Source organism: Poecilia latipinna, unplaced genomic scaffold, assembly GCF_001443285.1.
Source record: "Poecilia latipinna isolate Pla-1442-1.1 unplaced genomic scaffold, P_latipinna-1.0 Scaffold526, whole genome shotgun sequence".
In the NCBI taxonomy this organism is placed as follows: domain Eukaryota; kingdom Metazoa; phylum Chordata; class Actinopteri; order Cyprinodontiformes; family Poeciliidae; genus Poecilia; species Poecilia latipinna.
In genome coordinates, this window is record NW_015113142.1 from 51600 (window position 1) to 74284 (window position 22685).

Genomic DNA, 22685 nt, shown 5'->3' on the forward strand with positions numbered 1-22685 from the left:
TGTCTCAACTTTTTTCATGAAAAAAAAAAAAAAAACAGAAAGAGGTAAAATAGCCAGAAGAATATTATACCACCAGTCAAAAGTTTTAAATCACCCCAGTTTTTCAAGTTTGTTATTGGAAATTATGCAGTTTAATGTCTCGTCGCACTCTGAAGTGAAAACGTTCAAATATGTAATTGGAGTTAAAACAGGAATTCACTTGTAGATCATAATTTATTCTAAGATTTTGACCCTCTAAAGCAGCCGCCTTCGGCAGATTAACCAGCTGAACACACCCGTGGCGTTCTTTCTGCAACAGAACTCACATACTCTTCAGTAAGTTATTCCCATATCTGTTGCAGACGTTCCCATAAACATGTGGCACTTGTGTGCTGCTTTGCTTTCTCTCTTCTGTCCAGTTCATCCCGAACCAGCTTGACGTTGTCTAAGTCATGCTTTCAAACTTAGCATCTTGTTAAGTTTTCCTGAAGTCGTTCTGGCATAGCTTGGACTTATGTTTTGGTTAATTATCTTGCTGAAGGATGAATCCTTGACCAACTGGACGCGTGGCACAGGGTACTGCCTGGTGCTGCGGAGGGCTTGGGTAGCCATTTTTGTTCATGACACCTCTCACTACAAGTGGATCCAGCAAAACAGCCCCAGATCATCACACTTCCTCTTCCATGTTGGACAGTTGACGCCACACACACTGGAGCCGACCTTTTGCCTACTTGACGGGGTGCAAAGTTTCTGTGTGATGAAATGAAGATTTCAGATTTTGATTCACCATTCCATAAACCTTCTTCCAACCTTCAGTAGTCCAGTAGTGGTGTCTCATGACCGAGGCAAGCCTCTTTCCCTTATTTTGATGTTTTAGCATGGCTATGCTGCTGCATCTCATCCTGTTTATTATATATCACTATGTTGTGACAGTATGTTATGAGACAGATAATCTGTGGGAAAAAAGATCGAGCTTCTTCTAATGCAACTATTTCCATCTGCATTTAAAGAACTGCTCCACAGAAACAACCAATCAGAGCCAGGAGGAGGGTCTTAGTCTTCCTCCTCAGCTCTGATTGGTTGTTTCTGACTCAGTGGTGTGTTTCTGCAGATGGCATTGGGACTACAGGGAGAAGGCAGAGGAGCTAAAAAAAAATCACAGATTATCTGTCTTATATATAGTGACAGTTTTAAAAAGTATGTGAAAAAACATTGTTACCTACAGCAGGTTTAAGCTGTGTTGGAAGCTAATGTCATGTTAGCCGCCGATCACACAATCTGTTAACTCTCTTTGCTCTCTGGCTTTTCTTTTCTGTCTCTCTTTTTCAACTTGTACTTTATATTTTTGTTTTCATTTGTTTGCCTTTATTTATATAAATTTGTATAACTGTTTTGTGGATTTAATTACACGTAGGGGACACATAATAAAATTAGAGGAACATATTAAAACACCAGAGAAGCATCATTAGGACAAAAAAAAATTCAGAAAAGAGCAAATCAAATCTAAAATAAAACCTCAACACAGAAGTGAGATTTAAAGGAACACAAAGGCATGAATAAAATTTTTTTGTAATCATTTTAACATTTGTAATTAACAAAACAACAAGAACAACATAAAACAATTATGGTTATCATTATTTTTGTAGTATTGTGTCGATTCGGTCATGTTTAGGGAAACCTTAAACAGAATGGAATAAAATAAAGCTTTTGTGTGTAGCAGCGGTTCTGATTGCTACAATTCTTTCCCCTCTTTGCTTTCAGGTCTTCTGCCCCCTTGGATCACGTAGCTTTGGGCTCAGAACCCCCTGGCTGGCTGGGAACCGGGCCATGTAACTGTGTCAAACCAACGAGCTGCATCTTCAATGTCAGAGGCCGCGGCGGTCTGACTGATCACACGAACTGGAGCATGACAACCCAGCAAAATGCTGCAGTTCTGCAGATTGTCCAGTGAGGGGCGTGCAGAGACCAGCAGGTGTATTGTGCTCTGTGAGTGTGTGTGTGTGTGTGTGGGGGGGGGCGCGCGTGTGTGTGCGTTTGTTAGTGCACGCTGTCTGGGTGATCTGTCTTGAGAGGCGAGGAGTGTGTCTGAGAGGAATAAACAGCGGGGGTTGTTAGGAAGAGAGAAACCACCAAAAGTACATGGAGAGCATCCAAAATGATTTCTGAATTATGCTCATTGTTTTTTTTTTTTTTTTTCACCAAACCGACCATCAACACACACACAAAAAAAGAAAAGTAAATAAAAGAAGAGTTGAACTCCCACATGCCACAGCTTTAAAAATGCAAGTTAGCGCAGAGTCCAGACATGCGAGGGATGCCGCGGCTTTCCGGGCGGCACTGGAGGAGCCAGCTGGAATGGACCTTAAACATGTCATGACAGCGGTTTGTAAAGACCGGACAAACTTGTATTCGTCTCCTCTGTCTGGCAGACAGGGGGAACATAACTTTCACTGCGCTCCTCTCCCTCTTTCTGATGTCTTCATCTATGCCTCCCCCCACTCCCCCATCTTACAGCAATGTTTTGCCGCTCTGTAAATATTTTCTTTACTCCCTCCTTCCTCCATTCATCCACCACCACCACCACTCTCCCTCCATCTTCTCTCCCTCCCTCTTTCTCCCAGGAAAAAAAAGGAGCAAACAGACTCCTCCCCCTCCTCCTCCTCCTCCCTCTCTGTCACACACTCCATCTCCCTCTGTCTCTGTTTTTCCTGCTCCTCTCCCTTCCTCTCTGTCTGTCAGTGTCATTCTGGAGTGGAGATGTGGAGTGTCTTTCTGTCTCTCTGCCTTTTTTTCCAGCCCAATTCAGCTGAGGAAGGTAAGAGATAAACTTTTCCTCTCCCCCTCCAGATTCTTGTTGCCGAAGCAGCACAGACCCTCTCGTCAGGAGCTTGTAATCAGCATTGTCGGGCTTCCGCAGTTATGATATCTAGACTTTGACAGTGTGTGAAACTATGCCACGTGGGAGCTCGGTGCTGCCGCACCTGCAGCTCTTAATAATTACCACCTTTATTATTATTATTATTATTATTATTATTATTTGTGTGTTTGCGCCACTCTGTGAATATGCACGCGCAGATATGTTAAAGTGGCAGCAGATCAGACTGGACTTTGTTGGCGTGGAGGTGCAGGTGCCCCGGCGCAGCACCGGGTCCCATCAAGCTCCCACAACAAAAGGATATGGAAATAAGTCGAGGTGGGGGGAACAAGTGAATAATGCGTTGCATAATCCATTTTTTTTTCTCTCTCTCTTTGCCTTTGGGCACACCAAGCCACCCCCGTCCAATAAGCCCCCACCACACCCCCCCCTCCTTCCTGTCACTCATGATCTCTCAGATGTGACAACCCGAGACCCCTGTCTCCCCCCCTCCAGGACTCCTCTTTCACCAGAGGATGTTTTTGTCCACGACTCAAACTGCTGCGCTCACTAAATGGGAGCATTAGGAGTCTTTAAAAGTGGACGAGTGGAGTGAGTGTGTGTTCGCGTGTGCATGAAATTGATGGACAGCTAAGTGAGACTGCATCCTTGAAGTGGTCTATCAGAGGCGAGCAGAGTGGGCCGACTCAAGAAAAGCATGCCTGCGATCATTTGGTGACTCAAAACCACCTTAACGTTGCACATAAGTGGCGAATGCTCAAGTGCGCGCATAGTAATTATCAACTATCTCTCTACGTCTCGTCCCCAACACCGGAGAGCGTGTCGGCAGTCAGCGAGCAATTTCTTTTCCAAAGGTTGTATGGCTGTTCGTTGGAGGGAGCTGCACCTGTTCACGCTCATCTGGCTCTAGGAGTCTGAGTCAGTGTGTGTGTGCGTGGGTGTGTGTGTGTGTCTGCAGGGGGAAACGTATATGTCAGACTCACGGCACCGGATTTGAGCCGTGTTTGTAACAGATGGCTTGGACTTAGTTGAGACAGAATAACAGCGAGGGGAGAGGCTGCGCAGAATCACTGGCCCACTGACTCTTTTATGTGGAATAGAAGTGGGGGGTTCTAACATAATACAGTATTAACCCAATAGCATGACCGTCTCTATAAATCCACGCAGGCTGAACCGTCAAGTATCATGAGGATGAGCCGCTGTTGCACACTTTGATTCGGTCGTTTGATACAGGTTGCTGTTCTTTCTGCTCTCTGTGTGTTTCTGTGTTAAACATTTCTTCGTGAAGATCCCCACAGCCCTTGAATCGTTCCACATTTGATGTTGCAACTTCAAACTTCTCTGCGTTTTAAGGAATCCCGATACAAAAAGCGGAGTAGTTTAAAGTTCTGTTATGGACTAGAATGTGAGTGGAGAAATGTGCTTCATATTCAGCCCTGTTCACCCCGATAAAATGAGTTAGAACATGGGTTCAAACTTTTCCATACCAGGCCCCCAGACAGTTTGCTTCTGGTTGGCACGACCCCCACTTTGAAAACTGACTCTGGAGGAGCTGCAGAGATCCACAGTTCAGATGGAAAAAATCTCAGGACAGGAAAACTTCTAGTCATGCACTCCTCATATCCATTTTTTATGAACGACAAGCAATAATAAAGCCACCGTTGAAAGAAAACTATAAGAAATCCCATTTGCTGTTTGTCAGAAGCCATTGGAGAAGGTGCTGAGGTCAGATGAGATCGAATATGTGTGATGGAAAATTAATACTGAAGGTCACCCCAAACACTCGTCCTTATGATTGAACACGGTGGTGGCAGCATCATGCAGAGGAGAAGCTCTCCTGCTGTTGGTCTTGGTGATGTCTCTCTTGCAAAAGAGATTTTTTGATCTCAGTGGGACAAACATGGTTAAATAAAGGTTATTATTAAGTTGGTCAGCTGGAAGATGATAAAAAAAATGAAGGGAAAAGTGTTAAAAGCTCAAAATGACTGTGAAGAAGAGGCTTCAAGGGAGTGAATTAGATTGAAACATCATGATATATTAGAATGGCTTCAGAACCAAACCTCAGAAAGATCCACAACTGGAGCCGCAGCAGTGTTTCAATTTCTTCCTCTCACTTTACAAATACTACTCCATGTTAGTCTATCACATACGATCCCGCTAAAACACAGTGACGCTCGTGCTGACAAAATGTGAAAACGTTCAAGAGATTTGAATTCTTATGCACAGCACAGGCGCGACATTTTGCCTCCGTTTCTTGCACCCGCAGCCGCAGGAGCGTTGCGTCTTCTCCTTTTGCGTGCGGCATAAATGGGGAAGGTGCGACTTTGGATTTGTCATCCTCACGCGCTGCAAGTGCGAGTGCTGGTGCACTGTTGATGGGAAGCCACATGGCCGGGCTCTGGAGTGCTGGATGTGTGTGGGAGACTGTGTGCTCACACTGGATTAACACGACGCATTAACAGGAAGGAGCCCGCGCTGGGAGCGCACCTGATGCCCTCCGGTGTTTCCCATCGTGGGTGAGCAGAGGCGCAATGATGCTCCCTGACATGTGCAATTACTGAAACTTGTGTTGTGCATTTCAAAGTTAATGATGTTCGATTCTGTTCAAACGGGTGCAGGCAACGAAAACGCCAAACAAATATCAGTAATCTCCTAGAAGAATGCACTGAAATTCGCGTGCAAAAATCCCACAAAGGATAAATTAGAGACTCTTATTTTCATCTTTATGAGACCTTTAGCAGTAAGAATCCTTTTTGTATACTTTTTATTTTATTTTTATGCAACCGAGAGGAAGATTTAATTCTCAAAGGATCTTTATTATCATCTCCACAACTGCCAAATACAGCACACAGTTTAGTAGGGCACAGCTGACTTGTTTTACACACAGTGAGGCTTTTGTTTTACTCCAGTGCATCAAAGGGGCATAAAATACCATAATGTGTTCATCAAGTGTAAGAGTAATAATAATAAACAAAAAATCATCAAAACACAAAATGCATAAAAAAATAACTCAGGATTTGCTTATAGAAAGTCAAGGGGAAGTACATGAATGAATACATAAAGTGAAAGAGAAGCTAGAATCAGATGTTTTTATTAATCATGATGGACATAAAATGTAAGAAGAGAATGCAAACTTGCATTTGGAAGAATCGGATTTGTTTCATATCCAGAGACTTTAGAGTATAAGTTGTGGACGCTGAACGGGCTGGAAGAAGTAGTCAGAGCTGCAGCGGTCACAGATTCTTAACATGTTGAGAGGATTCGAGACCATCTTTAATCTTTTCCAGCAGCGGTCGACCTGCATAGATCATTCTCGGGCCAGGCTTCAGAAGAGAACCGAACAACAGCGACTCAGAGGATACATGTGTGCGCTGACAGGCGATTTATTGCTTCTCCTAACTCTGGTATAGATCAGATGGATGTCACATGATTTTTTAAAAAAAATGTTAATCTTTTTTCACGAGACAGATGAGATGGAGTCAAATTTTTTGGATCAAAAGCGTAACATTAGAAATGATCTGTAAAACATGCTGGTGGTGGTTCTGTGCTTTGGGTCCATTGTGTCCTGCATCTGGGCCGGCGCAGTCTGCTGGTGTTCATGCAACGATGGGTCCTGAGCTACACAAGTGAACTCTAAGGGAAATTGTCAGGACATCTGCTCATGAACTGAATAACGACAGTAAGTGGGTCAAGCGGCAAGAGCCCAACAGCCCAAAGCCCAAGAGTCATTTTACCGCCTAAAGACGGATAAGGTCAGAGTTTGGAAAGAGCAGAGGCTGAAGCCTGGCTCTGATCCGATGTTGGGGACGGGCTCACGGTTCATTTGAGGGAACCGTCGCGCATCACAGAATTGATTTTAAAATGAGGTGAGGAAAGGAATACAATAGTTTCTATTCAGGTTGGTGTTGAACAATGTAGGCGTACAAAACACGTGACAAATACGCTGCCGCTTTAAATTTAGAATGATGATCGATATGCAATCAATCTGGAGGATCGAGTTTTGACGTGAAGTATTTAATAAAAACGGTTTATTTAATTCACTGACGATGAAGAAACATTACATTTAATTAGATCTTGTGCTCAGGACAGACAAATCTTTGCTGCTAGTCTGGATTTTCTTATTTTTTTCTTAAATAACGACACGTATCTCTCAGTTATTTGTTTGCTCATTTGTTTGTTCATTCAGGAACTGATTTGTTCATTTTTAGTAATTATTTTTTTATTTTTTCCACCATTTATAATATATGTATTTATTTATTTAAGAATTTTGGAATTTATTTATTGTAGATAGTTATTTTGTATTTATAGTGCCTTGCGAAAGGCATTTTTTTGTGTTTTGCTGCCTCACAACCGAGAATTAAAATGGATTATTATAGAATTTGCACCATTTCACATCACATGCCTGCGAGTTTAAGCATTTAATTTGCTTTGTATTGTGACACAAACAACAAATAGGACAAAAAAATCAGGAAACGTCAGTGTGCCTAACTATACGCCCTCCCCTAATTTCAGCTGTCATTTGCAGAAATTACAGCTGCAGCTTCTTCAAGTTAGGTAGTTTCTACTGGTGGAGAGCAACCATTTAGTCTCACCACAGCTTCTCAATTGGATTGTGGTCTGGGCTTTGGCTAGGCCATTCCAATACATTTATGTATGCATTTCCTCTTAAACCACTTGTGTGTTGCTTTATGCTCCTGCAGAAGGTGAACCTACGCCCCAGTCTCAAATCACTGACAGACTAAAGCAGGTTTTTCTCAAGAATATCTTTACATTTAGCCTCTGTCTTCATATTTCTCTGGGGTTTTTTTTTCTTAATTCACTTCACAAACTTGTAATATACAAGGTGCATCATATACAATTTGGATACATAAAACACATTTAAATACAAGTTGTAAAGTAATAAGAGACAAAAACTGCATACAGGTGTATTTACTTTCACAAGGGGATGTTTGATTTATTTATTGTTTTACAGATTTATGTCTTTTACATTATTATGCGATTTCAACAATTTATTGATTGGTTTATTTGAATTACTTTTTATTTTCCACCATTTATTAATTTATCTGTTTATTTATTTACTTGAATCTGTCTATTCATTAATACATTCCTTCACTAGTTTAAGAAAATATTTTAATTTAGATAAGAAATAAAACTTAATGACATTTCTTAGTTTACATATTTATTAGTCTATTAATATATGTTTTAATTTCTTGTCATTGTAATGTTTCTTAGTATTTTTTTTTTCCGGAAAATGTTCTTTAAAATTACTATTTCTTGTATAAGTGGCACATTCGTATTAGTTTTATTTTCTTCATACAGTTTGTATACACTTTAATCTGAAATCCAGCCTCATTCTTAATTATCAACATAATATTAAACACACTGTGGATAAACTAAGACAGGATTTGTAGGTCCGGTAGTCTGAAGGTGTTATGCATCATCCTGGGGATGAGCCGACGCTTTCCAGCAATGAACCTGTCTGCATGTGGACAGTTCCCACCTCAGGGTCGCCTGGGCCGCCGCTGCAGCTGTCAGCTGCCACTCTCTAGCTGGGTATTAATTGGACACATTGCCTTTCACCTTCTGAGTGTCATAAGCTGGAAATTAGCAAAGTGTCGTAAGGAAGCAAATGGCACACTTGTCACAGATGTGCCTGATGCCGGCGACGTGTCTTGAAAAGCGTCGCCTTTCCCGGCCTCTCGTCCCCTCGCTGCTCGGACCCTGTGAGCTACACAGACCCCACGCTGATGGGAGTGCGGACGCCACATCCTCGTCCGTGGCGCTACAAAACCTACCTGTGTGCGTTACTTTCACGTGCAACGTCAACGGCATCTGTTGAGAGCGCAGCGACGACATTAGGTCACATTTCCCTCAGATGAATCACCCAGCTGCCTTTCGAAGGCGGGGAGGCCGAAGCCTCCGGGCGGCTGTGAGGAAAGACGCTCTGTTAGGAGTCAGACAATTCATTTGTGGGGTTATAAGTCGCAGCATGAATATAACTGAAAGATAAACACGATCTGTCGACTGCCACAATGGAGGAATGTTGTTTAAAGTGTTGGATTTCGCGTTGAGAGCTGCTGCTGCTCGGTGGTTGGTGCACCGGCTCCGACAGAACTTCGTGATTGAGGAAAGACTCGGTGAGGCTGCAGAAAACTGATCTCCCCTCGTATTTACATTCCTTCAGCAGCCACGGTGCAGAAGGAGGAAACCGTGATGAAAATAGGTTTAATCCAGATTTCTGTTCTTAAAAGCAATTCAATATGACTTTTACTGGCAACGTCTGGGCCATTTAGAGCCAACTGTCTGGTTTTCTGGTTATCCTTTATGATTTTAAGCCCTTTGTAATAAGCATGACTTGGACAGGGTGAGATTTTGCAAAAATACTTCTGTTCTAGCTCTAATTAAATCCTACAAAGTGATTAGCCCTTATCCTACACACATATATCTATAATGTTATACAGTTAATGTTAATTATATTTGCCTAGTTGTATTTATTTAACTGGGAAAAGCAAATACTTCACTTTATGCACTCACAGCCTTATGCAGCCCTTTGTTTGCACTGACATTAGTTGGATTGCAGATAAAACAAGCCTGGGTAGGTGATAAATCTGCCTGCTGACACACGCAGAGCTCAGAAGTGAATGTGTCATTTGTTTGTCAAAAAGAAAGAACATTACAGACTGCTTTTGTTTTCTCTGCTCATTACATGCAGATAATTGCAGATAGAAATGTCTGCGCTTTAAAAACACAACTGAGCCTCGTTTCTTTACGTCTGCAGGTTATTATCCGTTTGAAACAGACACCATGAGACATTTGCCAACAGCTAATTACTGTGGATGTTCGGGTTATCAAGAACCTGAAGGAAATGGAAGAACCTTGGGCTGCAGTGGTCTGGTGTTGCTAAAAGCTGAGTTTCATGAACTACAAAAAAAAACAAAAAAAACAAAGGAAATTAGTATTTTGATTAAATTTAGGATTCAGCTTTTGTCAATATGTACGTTTCTCCAGCAGCGATGGTCAATAACAGATCAGGATACAGAACTTAAAACGTTTCATATGATCTAATTGTGGTGGTGAATTGATATACTGATTACTACCAGTCTAAAAAATAATATACTATGCAATAATATTAAGTTGATTTATTTCAACTTAATTCACTAAATGAAACACGTTATTTAGATTAATTACACACAGACAGATGTTTTCAAATTCGGTGAGTTTTCACTAATGAAAACATGGCAGATAAGATTAGAATATTACATCAGATCAAGACAAAAAAACATTTTTAATTCACAAATGTGAGCTTAATGAAAAGGATGTCTAATACCTGCTTAAAGGTTATTTTCAAAAGGTACTTTTAATCTGACAAACGAATATCACCACATCAAAATTCCCGATTTATTGCGTTTGACCAGAATGGATCAGCTTATGTGTTTCAGCAGCTCTTTGTTTAGATTATTTTCACGTTTTCCAGCGTCTCGTTTTGTACTGAGTTTCGTAGTTTATCTCTGTGTGTTTTTTTTGGATTATTTCTGAAGAATCTGCATTGGTCTTCTAGTTCCTTTTTTGGTATTGGCTCTGCTCCCTTTGGGAAATTAATTCCCCGCAGTCCTTTTTATTTTATTAGAGTCTCCCCAGTTGCTCTGCATCCTGTTTATTGTTTCCAGCTGGTCTCTATACCAGTCACACCTGCAGAGTATTTAAGCTCCTGGACGTCCAGTGCCCCCTGCCGGGTTCTGTCTCTCTTGTGTCCTGTCTCTGTTTGTAAATTGTTTTCTGTTTGATCACTAAATTAATCTTCATCTTCATCTCAAATCTGCTGTTCTCCTGCTGATACTTGGGTCCTCTTCGCAAGCCACAAAACACAATAATCCTGCAGCCTGTTGCTTTATAGATGTGCTGCACAGTTGTACCTTTCCCTTGTGGTTTTAAAACAGTCATGATTGGGGCTTCTTTGGTTTCCCATGCTGTCTGTGTTTTTATGAGACTAGAAACATTTCCTGACTACTAAATTTGTGTTTCTCCGAATGTAAAAGGTGGCACATTTCAGCCAGTTGACAGAAAGTGTGCAGCAACATGTGTCGCTTGTGACGCCAGGATGAAATTACAGCTTGTCCTGCACTTTTCCCACATCTCCTCAAAAAGATCAAGGTTTACCTTGATCTCTACCTCACCTGTACAGTCATTTTGCTTTGAAGAACCTAATTTTTGTTTTCGGTTTTATTTATTAAATTCTGCTGCATTTCTGTCATCTGTCGGTAACACATCTGGAGAGACGAGCAAATCTTTGCATAAACTTATTTGAGATTCTGTGGCGGGATCAAATGCTGCACGGTTTTGTCCAAACAAGTCACTGTTTCTGTTTTCAGCAGCAAAGGGGACTCGACACATGGGAGTGCCAAGTTTCCATTGACTCCACATGAATAAAAACAATAGAAAACTTGTTCAGATAAGTTAATATTTTTTTATCTGGTTTTCATGGTGCCCCGGGCAACGGCCCATATGGTCCGTATCAAAAACAGCCACGGCTACCAGAACTGCAGGAAGCCTGGTTTGAGAGTTGTCTCAGCTTGTTAAGATATTATCTAGGAAGAACCTTTGCCGAATGTAATATCCTACAAGTGTTGTTCGTTTGGTCAGAAATCTGTATTAGAGGTGGCTAATGTAGAAAAGTGTGCAAAGTAAGCTGCAGAGCAAGAGCCAAATGCAGCTGATGAAGAGAACCAGGAGACTACGTACCAACTGGCACAGAAGGAAAAGCAAAGGCAGAGCGACGGCTGATCAGAGCAAAAATAAGCAGTCACAGCAAAACAAAAGAATCCACTCAATATACAGAAGAAAAGTGTTTTAACACAAAATACTTGAGTACAATGGAGAATGATCCAAAATCAATGAATCATGCCCCATTGATTTTCTCACTTCACTGTGATTAAGAACAACAGATGGAAAGAAAGTGCACTGACGGCATTCTTACTTTGGGCTTAAAATCAGGTTGGGCAACTTAAACTCCAGTTTTGTTTGTTTTACTGTCCAAACTCCTTTCACAGGAGGATAAAGTTATGATTTGCCGTTGCAAAGTAAAACAAGAAATAGAAAAAAGAAAGTGCAATACACCAGCTTCATGATAAACCATCAGTACTTTGAGTAATCTTTTATCAGAAAGTACAATCATCTATAAATACTCAGAGCTTGACTTTTAGTAGTTTGTAAATAAACTGACTAATTTTCAAGTCTCACAAAGCTCTTCGACCAAACGCTCATGTGGTACAACAACAGCATCTTCTGTTTGTTTTATTTTTTTTTTTTTAATTTCTGTCACCTTTAAATTTTTCAGGCATTAAACTAATTGTGATATAAGATTTAAAAAGCTGAACAAATATGAATCAGTTTTTAAATTATGATTTATTTTGTTAAGGGATAAAAAGCGACTCAAACCTACAGCATGTCTGAGTACAACCAGACCAGACGGCAGAAAATCACCGACAACAGCATTAAGCAGAATAAATCAATTCAAGAAGACATAAAAAATTATAATAATCGACATCTTTCATTCTGTAGAGGGCTACAAAGCAATAGCTGGTGCTTTGGAAATCCAGCAATTCCTTCGAGGACTTTTATCTTCAAATAGAGAGAGCATAACCTTCTGAAGACTGGCTGGACAAATTATGACCAACATTATTCTAAAAGGTCATAAAAGACTCATCCAGGTCACAAAAAATCTGAGCAATACCTAAAGCACCTTTTTGAATTACATATAAAGTCAAACCTGCTGACCAGAAACCCCCTTTTCTGTTGCAAAATACATCTTGACTTCTCCAGACTGATGGGGCAAAAGTTGGGCTTTTTGAAAGGTATTCCATCTGACGTTAAACTGAAAGAACCTCGCAGGTTCATGGGGGTCGCAGTGCAGTCAGAGACCACTGGAAAACCTGCAACCCTTAAGCCCAAGCGCATTTGGGTAAGGCAGCAGCAAAGCCAACCACTAAGTCCACATCTAAAAAACAAACAAAACAAAATGAAGATCTGAAAGACGGCCGGGTCAAAAAGTTTGATTAAAACACTGCGGCAGGACAAAGACTTTCCAACTGAGATAAAATTAAAACTATTCTGCAAGGAAGAGAGGGACAAAAACAGCAATGCAGTAGAAATATTTGCATTTATTACATTTGCACAATCTGGTATTAAATCTAGAGCGCTTATACTTTATGACATTAGTTAGTTTGGATCGCCTTTTTTTCCCTAGTAAATAAAATCACCAACTGAATTCTCACCTAAATCTGTCACAAAATGAACAACAAAAAAAAAAGTTGTTAGCTCAAGACAGGAACTAGTTTTATGATTCAACTTATATTTGAAACATCAGCCTGTCTGAAAGACAATTTACCTCAAATACCCTTTGGTGGACTGGTGAGAGATCCAACAATAAAACAGTTTTGCAGATATAAAATAATATTTTAAGAACATAGAGGTGATTTCCAAAAAAAAAAAAAAAAAAAAAAAGCTATGACCTGAAACTAGTTAGAGAAAAACCCTCTTCCCAGACAGATAATGAACATCTTGTCATCCAGCCGTCAGTTTTTGTGAAAAGTCTCCCCTCTGCCTGTTGCTACCTGCTCAGAGTTTCTTTGGAGATTTCACTCTGTCATCTTTCTCTGCTTAAATACAGTATTTTTGCAGCTGCACTTTCATTCAGCTTCAACCGCCGCTGACTTTTTTTGATAACTCCCTTTGACACGTGCATGCTTATTTCTGGCTTCACGTTAATCCCCCGCCCTCCTCTTTGCCTCCTCCTATTCCCTTTCTGTCGTGGCGTATCACTCTCGCTGTGGTTGCTTGTAATGAAGGTTTAGCGCAGGCCTTGTCCTTCGCCGACTGTCTGTGGGTGGGAGCATCTGGAGCTTATAAAGAATGGGTGGGAGCGGGAGGATGAGTGGACAAAAGACAACACACAATCTTTAGAGTTCTTAAAAAAATAAAAACATTCGCCGACGCTGTGGGAACTGCTTTGCTAAAGTGTTTCAGTACCCAGGTTCTTAAGAGCTGCTCATTCCCTTGAATTTTTGCATAAACTTTGGTGTATTTATTTGGATTTTATGCTAAGTAACATATTATTTGCGAGGGGCAAGAACATTTCTTTTTTTATCAAAATAAAATCTAAAAATTTGATAGGCTTTTGCATTCATGCACCTTTACTCTGATTTCCAAATGATCCTTAGTAAATGAGTAAATCTGTGTGTAATTTAATTTCAGTATGAATCCAGTTGTTCTGTGAAAATTTCAGAACATACAGACCAAAGAGCAGCAGACGGGTCAGGGAGGAAAATCTTTAACTCCTCAACTGCCACAGCCTTACTTTGAAGTCCTAGATGCTTTCTCGCACAAAAATATCAAAAAACTGTAAACTTTTTCACCCAAATACTAAAAATATTCCCAAAACTTCAGACAGAAACCTGCATGTGGCGGGGTTTTTTTTTTTTGCATAATTTTTATGTTCTTTTTTTTGTCATCTTGTTGTGTTTTGTTTCTCTTTTTGCCACATTCACACCACTCCTAAATTACGTTTTGGTGAAAAATGGCGGTGGCAGGAGATGTTCTTCCTGAGCTCAGACAGGAGAGCTGATCGAAGTTGACGAGACGATGGCTGGAGTAAAATCCTGGCCACAGCTACAATAAAACGGTTTAAGTTGAAGCTTATCAATGTGTTAGAATAGCCTAGTGAAGTCCAGAGACAAAAATCCAATTAAAAACCCTCAGTAAGACTTCATAGACACGCTCCATTCACTCTGAGTGAGCTTGACCTATTTTACAGAGAACAATTATTGAATACTGTAAAGAAAAAAATTGGCTTTACTTCCACTTCACAATTTCAATGAAAAACAATCAACTCTGCAGCTGCAAACTGATAAAAGTCCAAGAACTGCAAACACTCTCAAAAGGCGCCATGCATTTCCGTCCGCTCTCCTTTCCACTTTGACGCAGAAGCGTGATTCAAACTCGCATCTCTCAAGTGTTTGCGAAATACTAACAGCAAAGTCCCTCGCTGAGCACCGGGCCGAGCTCTGGAAAAGCGTGCTGTAAAGTAGCATACATGTGCTGTCAAGAGGTGTAACATAGGCGACAGAACAACACTTAGTGCAGGAGAGGGTGTCAGTGCATGCATGGCCACACTGAGAGGGAAATGTGCTGGGCACGGCGACGTGAGTGGCGAGAGCAGAGAGGGGGTCATTCAGCTGAAGTGCACACTCCAGAGGCAGAGGGGACAGCCAGAAAGTAAGGCAGGTCACCTCTGCAACAAGAGAAAAGAGCATTTTACACCCACGGCATGCGCAGTGAGAGAGGAGAAACGAATTCATATGCACAAGCACAATCATATCACCCCTTTCCTTTCATAACCAGAACCTTTTTTTTCTACTCTATTGTATCCCATTTTCTTTTGCCTTGGATATCAAAGCACTTTCCCAACAAATCCAGCATCAATAATGGAGCACAGCGTTATCTCCCTCCTTTATGTTCAGAGATGCCATACCCTGCTGTCACTTTTCAGATGAATAATACACACACAAAAAAAAAAGAAAGCAGAGGGCAGACGGGGAAGGCGGGGGTGGATGGAGGTAGACAACTTTTCCAACAAGAGAGAGAGGAGCGAAAACCGGCAAGGGGCCTCCGTGCATTAAGACGGCACTCAGGTGGAGACTGCAGACTCAGCGGTTCCTCCGACTGTTGGGGACAAACTTTTGAGTGTTTCGTCCCTCAGATGGACGTCTTTGTGGAGATGCCACAAACGGGGAGTTAAATAAGAGGGGCTTTTACGACCACCCGAATGTCCAAAAGTCCCCCTTTCTCTTCGGGCGACGACACACATGAGCGGTGATTTTTTCCCCCCCGCCCCAAGTAATCTTGGAATTTGTGCAGCTCTCTGCTCTTACCTCAGCATGTCGCGATGAATAATTCAACGCGCTTAAGTCACACAATGAGACACACGTGAAGCTGTTTGAACTCTCCTTCATGTAATCCTCGTGTACAAGTTTGTAGCAGAAAAAGAGCAGAGGAGACGCGAGGGCCCGGGTCCCCCACGACGAGAAACTAAATAGCAGCCGCATAAATATTAATGTCAAAATTGTTTGCTGCGTGTTTTTTATGCATGGCTGCGCCCGAGGAGGATGGCTAAATGAATCGGCAATGACACATTTGCGCTACTTATGCATGTGTGTGTGTGTGTGTGTGTGTGTGATCTATTTGATGTAAAAAGGATGATACTTAATAAGGCCACAGCACACGATCTGTGAGCTTATGTGGTGCAAATGTGTTTCGTAACTCGCAGAGCTTTGTAAAAGTATTCATCCCCCTGGAACTTGTCACAGGAACTACAGGGAAAAGGACGCATGTCTTTGAAAAAATAAAAATAAAAAAATCTGAAATGCTTTTCAGCCGTCTCTCGGTCAGATTAGATGGAGAACACATTCCACCATATTTCTTCAAGTCTTATTGCAAATTCTCAAATGAATTTGAATGTGAACTTTGACTAGGTCATTTCAATGCATCAACATGCTTTCATCAAAACCGGGGATCTTCAAATCCAGGCCTCAAAGGTTGAGGTCCTGCAATGTTCAGATCTGTCCTGTTGAAATGTAAATATAAGCTCAAGTCTTAAGTCTTTAACAGGCTATACAAGTTTTTTTTTTTTTTTTTTTTTTTCCAGATCTGCTCTATATTTAGTTTCCCTTCATTTCTGTCCAGCTCCTCTGTCCCGGCTGAAATAAAAGCATGGCCACAGCATAATGATGCCATCACCATGTTTCATGGGTTGGTTTGTTCAGGTTTACGTTTTCTTCCACGTTCAACGTTGTTGATGGAGACTAAAAGTTGGTCTCACCAGACCATAACTTTGTTTGGTCTCCATCTATCAAACTTCAGTCTTCGTCTAAACTCACTTTGCCGACTTCTCCATAAAAGATTTATATAGAGTGCATCTAATTGTTGCCCCAGCAAAAGATCAGCTGGGGATTTCTGCAGCTTCTCCACATTTAATTTACAGGTAGTTGGTTGCACTGGATATTATTTAGGAGTATCATAATAAAGGGGGTTAAATGGCAATGCATGTCACGTTTTTAAGATTTGTGTTTGCAAACCACTTTCCCTTCTGCTCCACAGTTGCGCTCCACTTTGCACAAATTACAAACGTTTGGTGTTGTCATGAGAGAAAATTTGGAATAGTAGAACTGGGATGTAACCACACACACGCACACACACACACACACCCACCCAGTGTAATCAAAATAATAAAAACAAAAATTGTTTAAAGGTATTTGTAAAATTGTGGGCTTGCTGTCTTCCGCTCCCCTTGACAACTTGGCTATTTGTGCTGCACGAACCTAAAAACACGTCACAGTCCATTTGTATTCCAGCAGCTGATGCAGCTTGTATCACCTCAAATCCTGGAGGACGTCCATGGAAAATCTGTGACTTTAATGAGATTGACATGAAGACAAGCCGGTGGGTGAAATCAGACAGACCCACTGAGGAATGAAGGCTTGCCGGACAGATTTGTGGGTTCTCCATCTGCGAGTTTAATCCTACAAAACAGAGAAGGGGGGAGAAAAAAAAAAATCAGTTTTCAGAACAGCCGGAGAACAGAGATGTGTGTCAGGGGCTACAGGAGATAACCGTGTTCTTTTGGTTGTCTGATTTATTGAGACAGGCAGCAGATTTTTGTGCACGTCTCTCTGCATTTCCGGGACTAAAGATGTATCTGTCGTTCTCTGTGGGTCACTGTTGTGTTTGTGGGGGTTGGCATACTTTTTAAATTCCCGGTGTGCAAACGGATTCAGAAGATACCATTACTCCATCTTTGTTTGGCTGTCAGGGAGAGCAAAAGAGAGCCGTTAGTTTCTCCAGTAGGCAACGGGATGACATTAAATGGAAATGAAAGCACAAAAACATAACAACAATGAGAGGAATTATTCATCTGTAAAGAGCGGACGATGGTTCCTCTCTCCCACGGTGCCTCGTCTGTGAATATGTGTCTGGAGCCCTTTGGGTGATTAGTGCGCTCTGTGTTTTTTCCTCCATTAGCTCCGAGCGTGCAGGCCTGAAGTCTGATGCGTTCGCCACCTCTGCGTCAACGGCAAACTTTGGCGTGCATTCAGTTCCCCCGATGCAGGCTGTGCCAAGCTGAATGAAGAGCAACCGCCACAGTTTCTGAATACTAATGGAAAATTCAAGGGCTTCGAATCTGTGTGGGAAGCTGCCATGTGTCAGCATGCAGCACTCAGCATTAAAGTCACTCTGTGAGAGTGAGCCAGTCAGTGAGTGTGTGAGGGAGTGTGCGTAATTTCTTTGCCAGTTTGCTTTTTAAAGCACTTAAACCCCCAAAAGCAAATTTATGGGAAAACACCCTCAAGCGCAAAAAAAAAAAAAAAAAAACCTCTTCCCCTTTTTTCTCTCTCTCCAGATCATCTGAGGGAATGAAAGCATTTCTGATAAGACATGCAGCAAAAGTTGAGCAGTAGGCATGTTGATCCAATGGAGGAAATGTAAAGGGTAAAACCTGCAGGTTTCTATAAACATGTAACAGTAGCTCTCATTGGATTTTTAATCTTGGAAATTTGGTTTATAATCACGGTGCCCCTGCAGGTCAATCAGTTTTAATTTACTAAATCCCAGAAGTCTGTGCCAAAATGCTTCATCACTCAGAATCGGCTATGGGGTTTGACAGATGCACGCAGTTGGAGATTGCCCTGATTTCACTTCGCAGAGAAGGAAAGGAAAAAAAAAATCAAAAAGAAATGTGGTGCAGCTACACAAACTGTGCTGCGACTTCCAACTTTGCGGGATATCAAACAAAAACTCTTAATCTAAAATGATTCTTGAAAATGAATACCTAATGTACTGAACCGAGTTTCAGATCTTGATGGGATCCCAGGGTCCCAAAGGGTTGGCTGTTCTCAAATCTTCAAATATTGATTCTGGTTCACGGGTGCTTGTCTTACTTCGGTGCTCAAGCTGTTCCTCCGTGAAGCTATCAAGATTCAAGCAATTATTTTAAACAGAACGCTGCAGATGTGTTTTTTTTGTTGTTGTTTTTTTTTCTCAAAACTTGTCTATGTTTCTGCTTGTTCCTCCTTCCAGTGATGCTGCTGGACACAACAGAGACTACCTCAGAGCTGGGCTGGACCACCCATCCAAAACTATCCGGGGTAAGTATTGATCTCCTGCAAATGTGGCTTCCAGGTGTTTTTGGGATTAACTCTACACACACAGGTCTAAAATTATAATTTAGCTTATTAAAATGATCAAAGTTCCTGACTTAACCCCACTCAACTCCCAGTACGTGCTGTTGATGTTCTGACTGCGATTTTATCTCAGCTGCCCCCATAACACTGTAGCCAACACACAGTGTGTTTATGTTCTGTATTTTTTTTTGTTTCTGGAAACTGAGGAGTTGTGTCTGTATTTCTATAAATTGCACTCATTACACTGTTGATCTGAAAGAATAAGGATTTTCTGCAACACTTTTCAGCCCTTACAATGACATTCTCAGAAAAACTGAGACTGAGTTGGCTGCTGCTGCTGCTTCCATCCTGTCTTACTTATATGAGCTTCATATCATCAAATCTTTATTTTATTTTTTTCTGATGGATCAATCATGTTAGATAAAAATCAAGTTACAATGAAAAGTTTGTTTGTTTGGATGCGTTAAATTACTCAAACTTTGGCTGATACGAGAATAACCCTGGTCCAGAATAAATCTACATTATTCATGTTTGCATCAGGTCGTAGTTTTCTTCTCTTCAGACACAGACGCAGCAGCCAGAGGTGATCGCAGTGAGTGACATAAACGAGCATTTCAGGCCATGGTAAGACCAGGCCGCTCTTTCTTTGACGACTGGACAGATGCTGGTTTGCACATGTTTAGTGAATGCAGTGACTTTGTGAATTTGGGCATGAAGTTCCTCTACGGCTCTGAATCAACGGTTACCAATTTAAAATGTCTGCTTTTGCTTAATGCTTGGTCAACTTGGAGGGGTGGGATGCAAATTAAGCCTTTTGACAGATTTATTACGATTACCAATCTGTGTGATAATGTTGCTTGATTGTTTGTATTGCGTCTAAACAAATAAAATGATTTAGCACACTAATGTAGAAATCACAACTGCATGTCACTGTTTGCAACATCCGTACCGCAAAGAACTGTTTGGAGTGCAATAGTTCAATTCGGTTCAACTCGGTTTATTGATATAATGCCAATATTTTCAATTAATCACATACATTCCAACTGATTATCAAACAGAGCAGTAAGCTCAGTTAATGGCTAATGTATTCTGAGTGTTATAAGCTTGCATTGCACATGCTAATATTACATTTAGCCCTAATCATGACAGCAGATGCTCACACCAGACAGAAATGAAATTACCCATAATCCTAAAGGCCAAAAAGAGAAACAGAGGAAAGAAGAAAATAGACATTTTTCATTTTTATCATCGTCACAAGATTTTCTACTAGAAATATAAAAAAAATGTAATTTTTTTTTTTTTTACTTTGTATCAAAGTCTTGTTATCTTGAAATCCTGGTTGACTTCTTTTATTTTGTGATGAGTGAAAAGGACAGGTTTTTAAAAGTTTCAAAGAAACACACTTGCTGACAAGGGACAAAATCTTTTTCAGATTCATTGCTACCTCTGCTTATGAAGCTAGAGCTGATTTTTATAAGTAAGAAAAAAACTGAGAGGTTGGAGCTTTACAGAAATCAGAAACGGCCAAAGAAAGATGCAATTTGAGCCTCTCCATGAATAACTTTATATTGTTACTCAAAGGATCGAGGTCTTCCTTTAATTCAGGCAATAGATTTACTTTTTTTTTGTCAGCGTGCATTTCTGGGAACAAGGGGAGAGAAAGAGTTCAACGTATGAACCTGGTTGACTGCTGGCGTTAGTTTTACAATTGCAGACACAAGAGGCTTTTTCAAAACCAAAACCAACCAAATAAATCAAGGAAATAACGGCGTCAGAGAGCGAAAGAAAATAAATCTATTTTCAGGGAACAACAGATATTTTTCTGTGGATCAGCAGGTCTTAAATCTCACTCTGAAAGGTGAAAGGATTGATTCAGTTCAAACGCCGCAGGATATACAGGACCTAACACTCTGACTGGATTCATTTCTTTAAAATCAGACACTCACGGTCACTTTCACACATAAACGAGGTGTTAATTTGTGTTCAAAGCAGACAGCGTCGCTGAAACGAGCCTCACGCTCTCACACATGCACATAAACCTAAACGCGCAGCTGAATTAGCACAGTTTGCTCCACACGTTTTCCACGATTACAGCAACTAAAAAGTACAGCTGACTTCCACAAACATCCTGGTTTCTCTCTCTCCGTCTCTCTCTCCCTCTTTCTCTCTCTCTCTCTCGCTGCATTCGACGTCTCTGTGTCTCGGTGTCGGTTCTGGTGCGCAGCAGGACATGTCAAAAGGGCCACTAACAAATAACTGTGTTGCAAAACAGTTGTTCAATAAAAAACAATTTTCAGGCTGTTGTGCAGCGTGTCGCTTCCTTTATTAGGGCACTGGCAGAAGAGCCTTGGGATCCTTCCCAGGATATTCAAATCCAGCTTTCGCATGGTCACTTTTTCAACTAATAACTTCAGATTTACAGAGGGCTTGCAAAGGCACGTCTAATATATAGTTACGGGTTGGAGACAGGATTATTATCTTTTATAGTAGCTGACAGCTGACTTTACGAGAAGCAGCCATAACAGGCCCCACCTCTCATTTCTCAGGAGACTTAAATGCCTTTTTCTCGTGTTTTTCCTCTATTGTTTATGGTAATCCACGACAGAATTACTCACAGTAAAGCAATGATGATGTTTGAACTCGGTGTGCTTATATTCAACACCACTGAGTCAACATGTTGGAGGAGAAGCTCCTCTCGCTGGAGTTACAGGTGCAACTCTTTTATGGCGAGTTTCACCAGATTTGCACATGTGGACACTTTGCGCTTCTGCCCATTGTTCACAATGAGATGACTAAAACTCAGTCACACTGGGTGGAGAACTTCTGCCAACACCAGTAGTCAGTTTCTGCCGAGAATTCTGGATTGGATTTCTGTCCTTTGACTAGGCCGCTAATATATGTTTTTGATCTATGCCATCTTGTTGCACCTCTAGAATAGAAATGTTGTCCCACAATAGGGACATTTCAAGTGCAACAGCAGTGAAGTGAAAGGCAAGCAAAGCAATCACAGAAAGAATAGCAACACATTTTAACATTAGTACAGTGCAGTTATTAAGAATAGCTAATTTGGTCCAAGTAGGTTAGTTAAACATGTTCAAAATGTACAGGTGTATTTGTGCATTAGATTGACAATCAAAACAGTGAAACAGCAGAAATGAACAGATACTAGCAGAAATGTAATTTAAAATGAGTAAAAACTGTGCCAATACCAGCATCTCCTTCCTCTTAATGACTCCTCATTGCTCTCTCTAAACACTATTGTCACTCTGTTAGTGGCCAACGCTGTAATATACAAAGTGAAAACATAACATTTTTCCCCACTTTTTTCCCCGGTTAAGACAAATCTTCACCAGTCTGAACTAGATGTTTGCCACAGTTGTGTGAAGGGTTAAGATTTGATTCTGTAAATGTCTGACTTAACTCCAGCTGATGTCAGCCAAACATGTTTTAACTTTTAGAACCAAATCTAGGAGAACCGATTACCTGAACCGTGAACAAGCTTTTAGCAGCAGTCGATGTTGCCAAGACCAAATCCCAAGAAAAAAAAAAAACAATTACAGCAAAATCTAGACTTATTTCACGTGACTGAGGTCAAACGG

The 22685-nt window shown here is 41.0% G+C and overlaps 1 protein-coding gene across 1 annotated transcript in view; it reads left to right on the plus strand.

Moving 5' to 3' along the window:
- Nucleotides 1-2661: 2661 nt before the first annotated feature.
- The window catches only part of ephb6 (eph receptor B6), a 59280-nt gene continuing 39256 nt past the window's right edge, over nucleotides 2662-22685 (plus strand). The window contains exons 1-2 of the mRNA XM_015040765.1: nucleotides 2662-2794; nucleotides 18983-19050. Of these exons, the coding sequence (XP_014896251.1) occupies nucleotides 2737-2794; nucleotides 18983-19050 (126 nt within the window). The 5' untranslated portion in view covers nucleotides 2662-2736. The remainder of the gene's footprint in view (nucleotides 2795-18982; nucleotides 19051-22685) is intronic.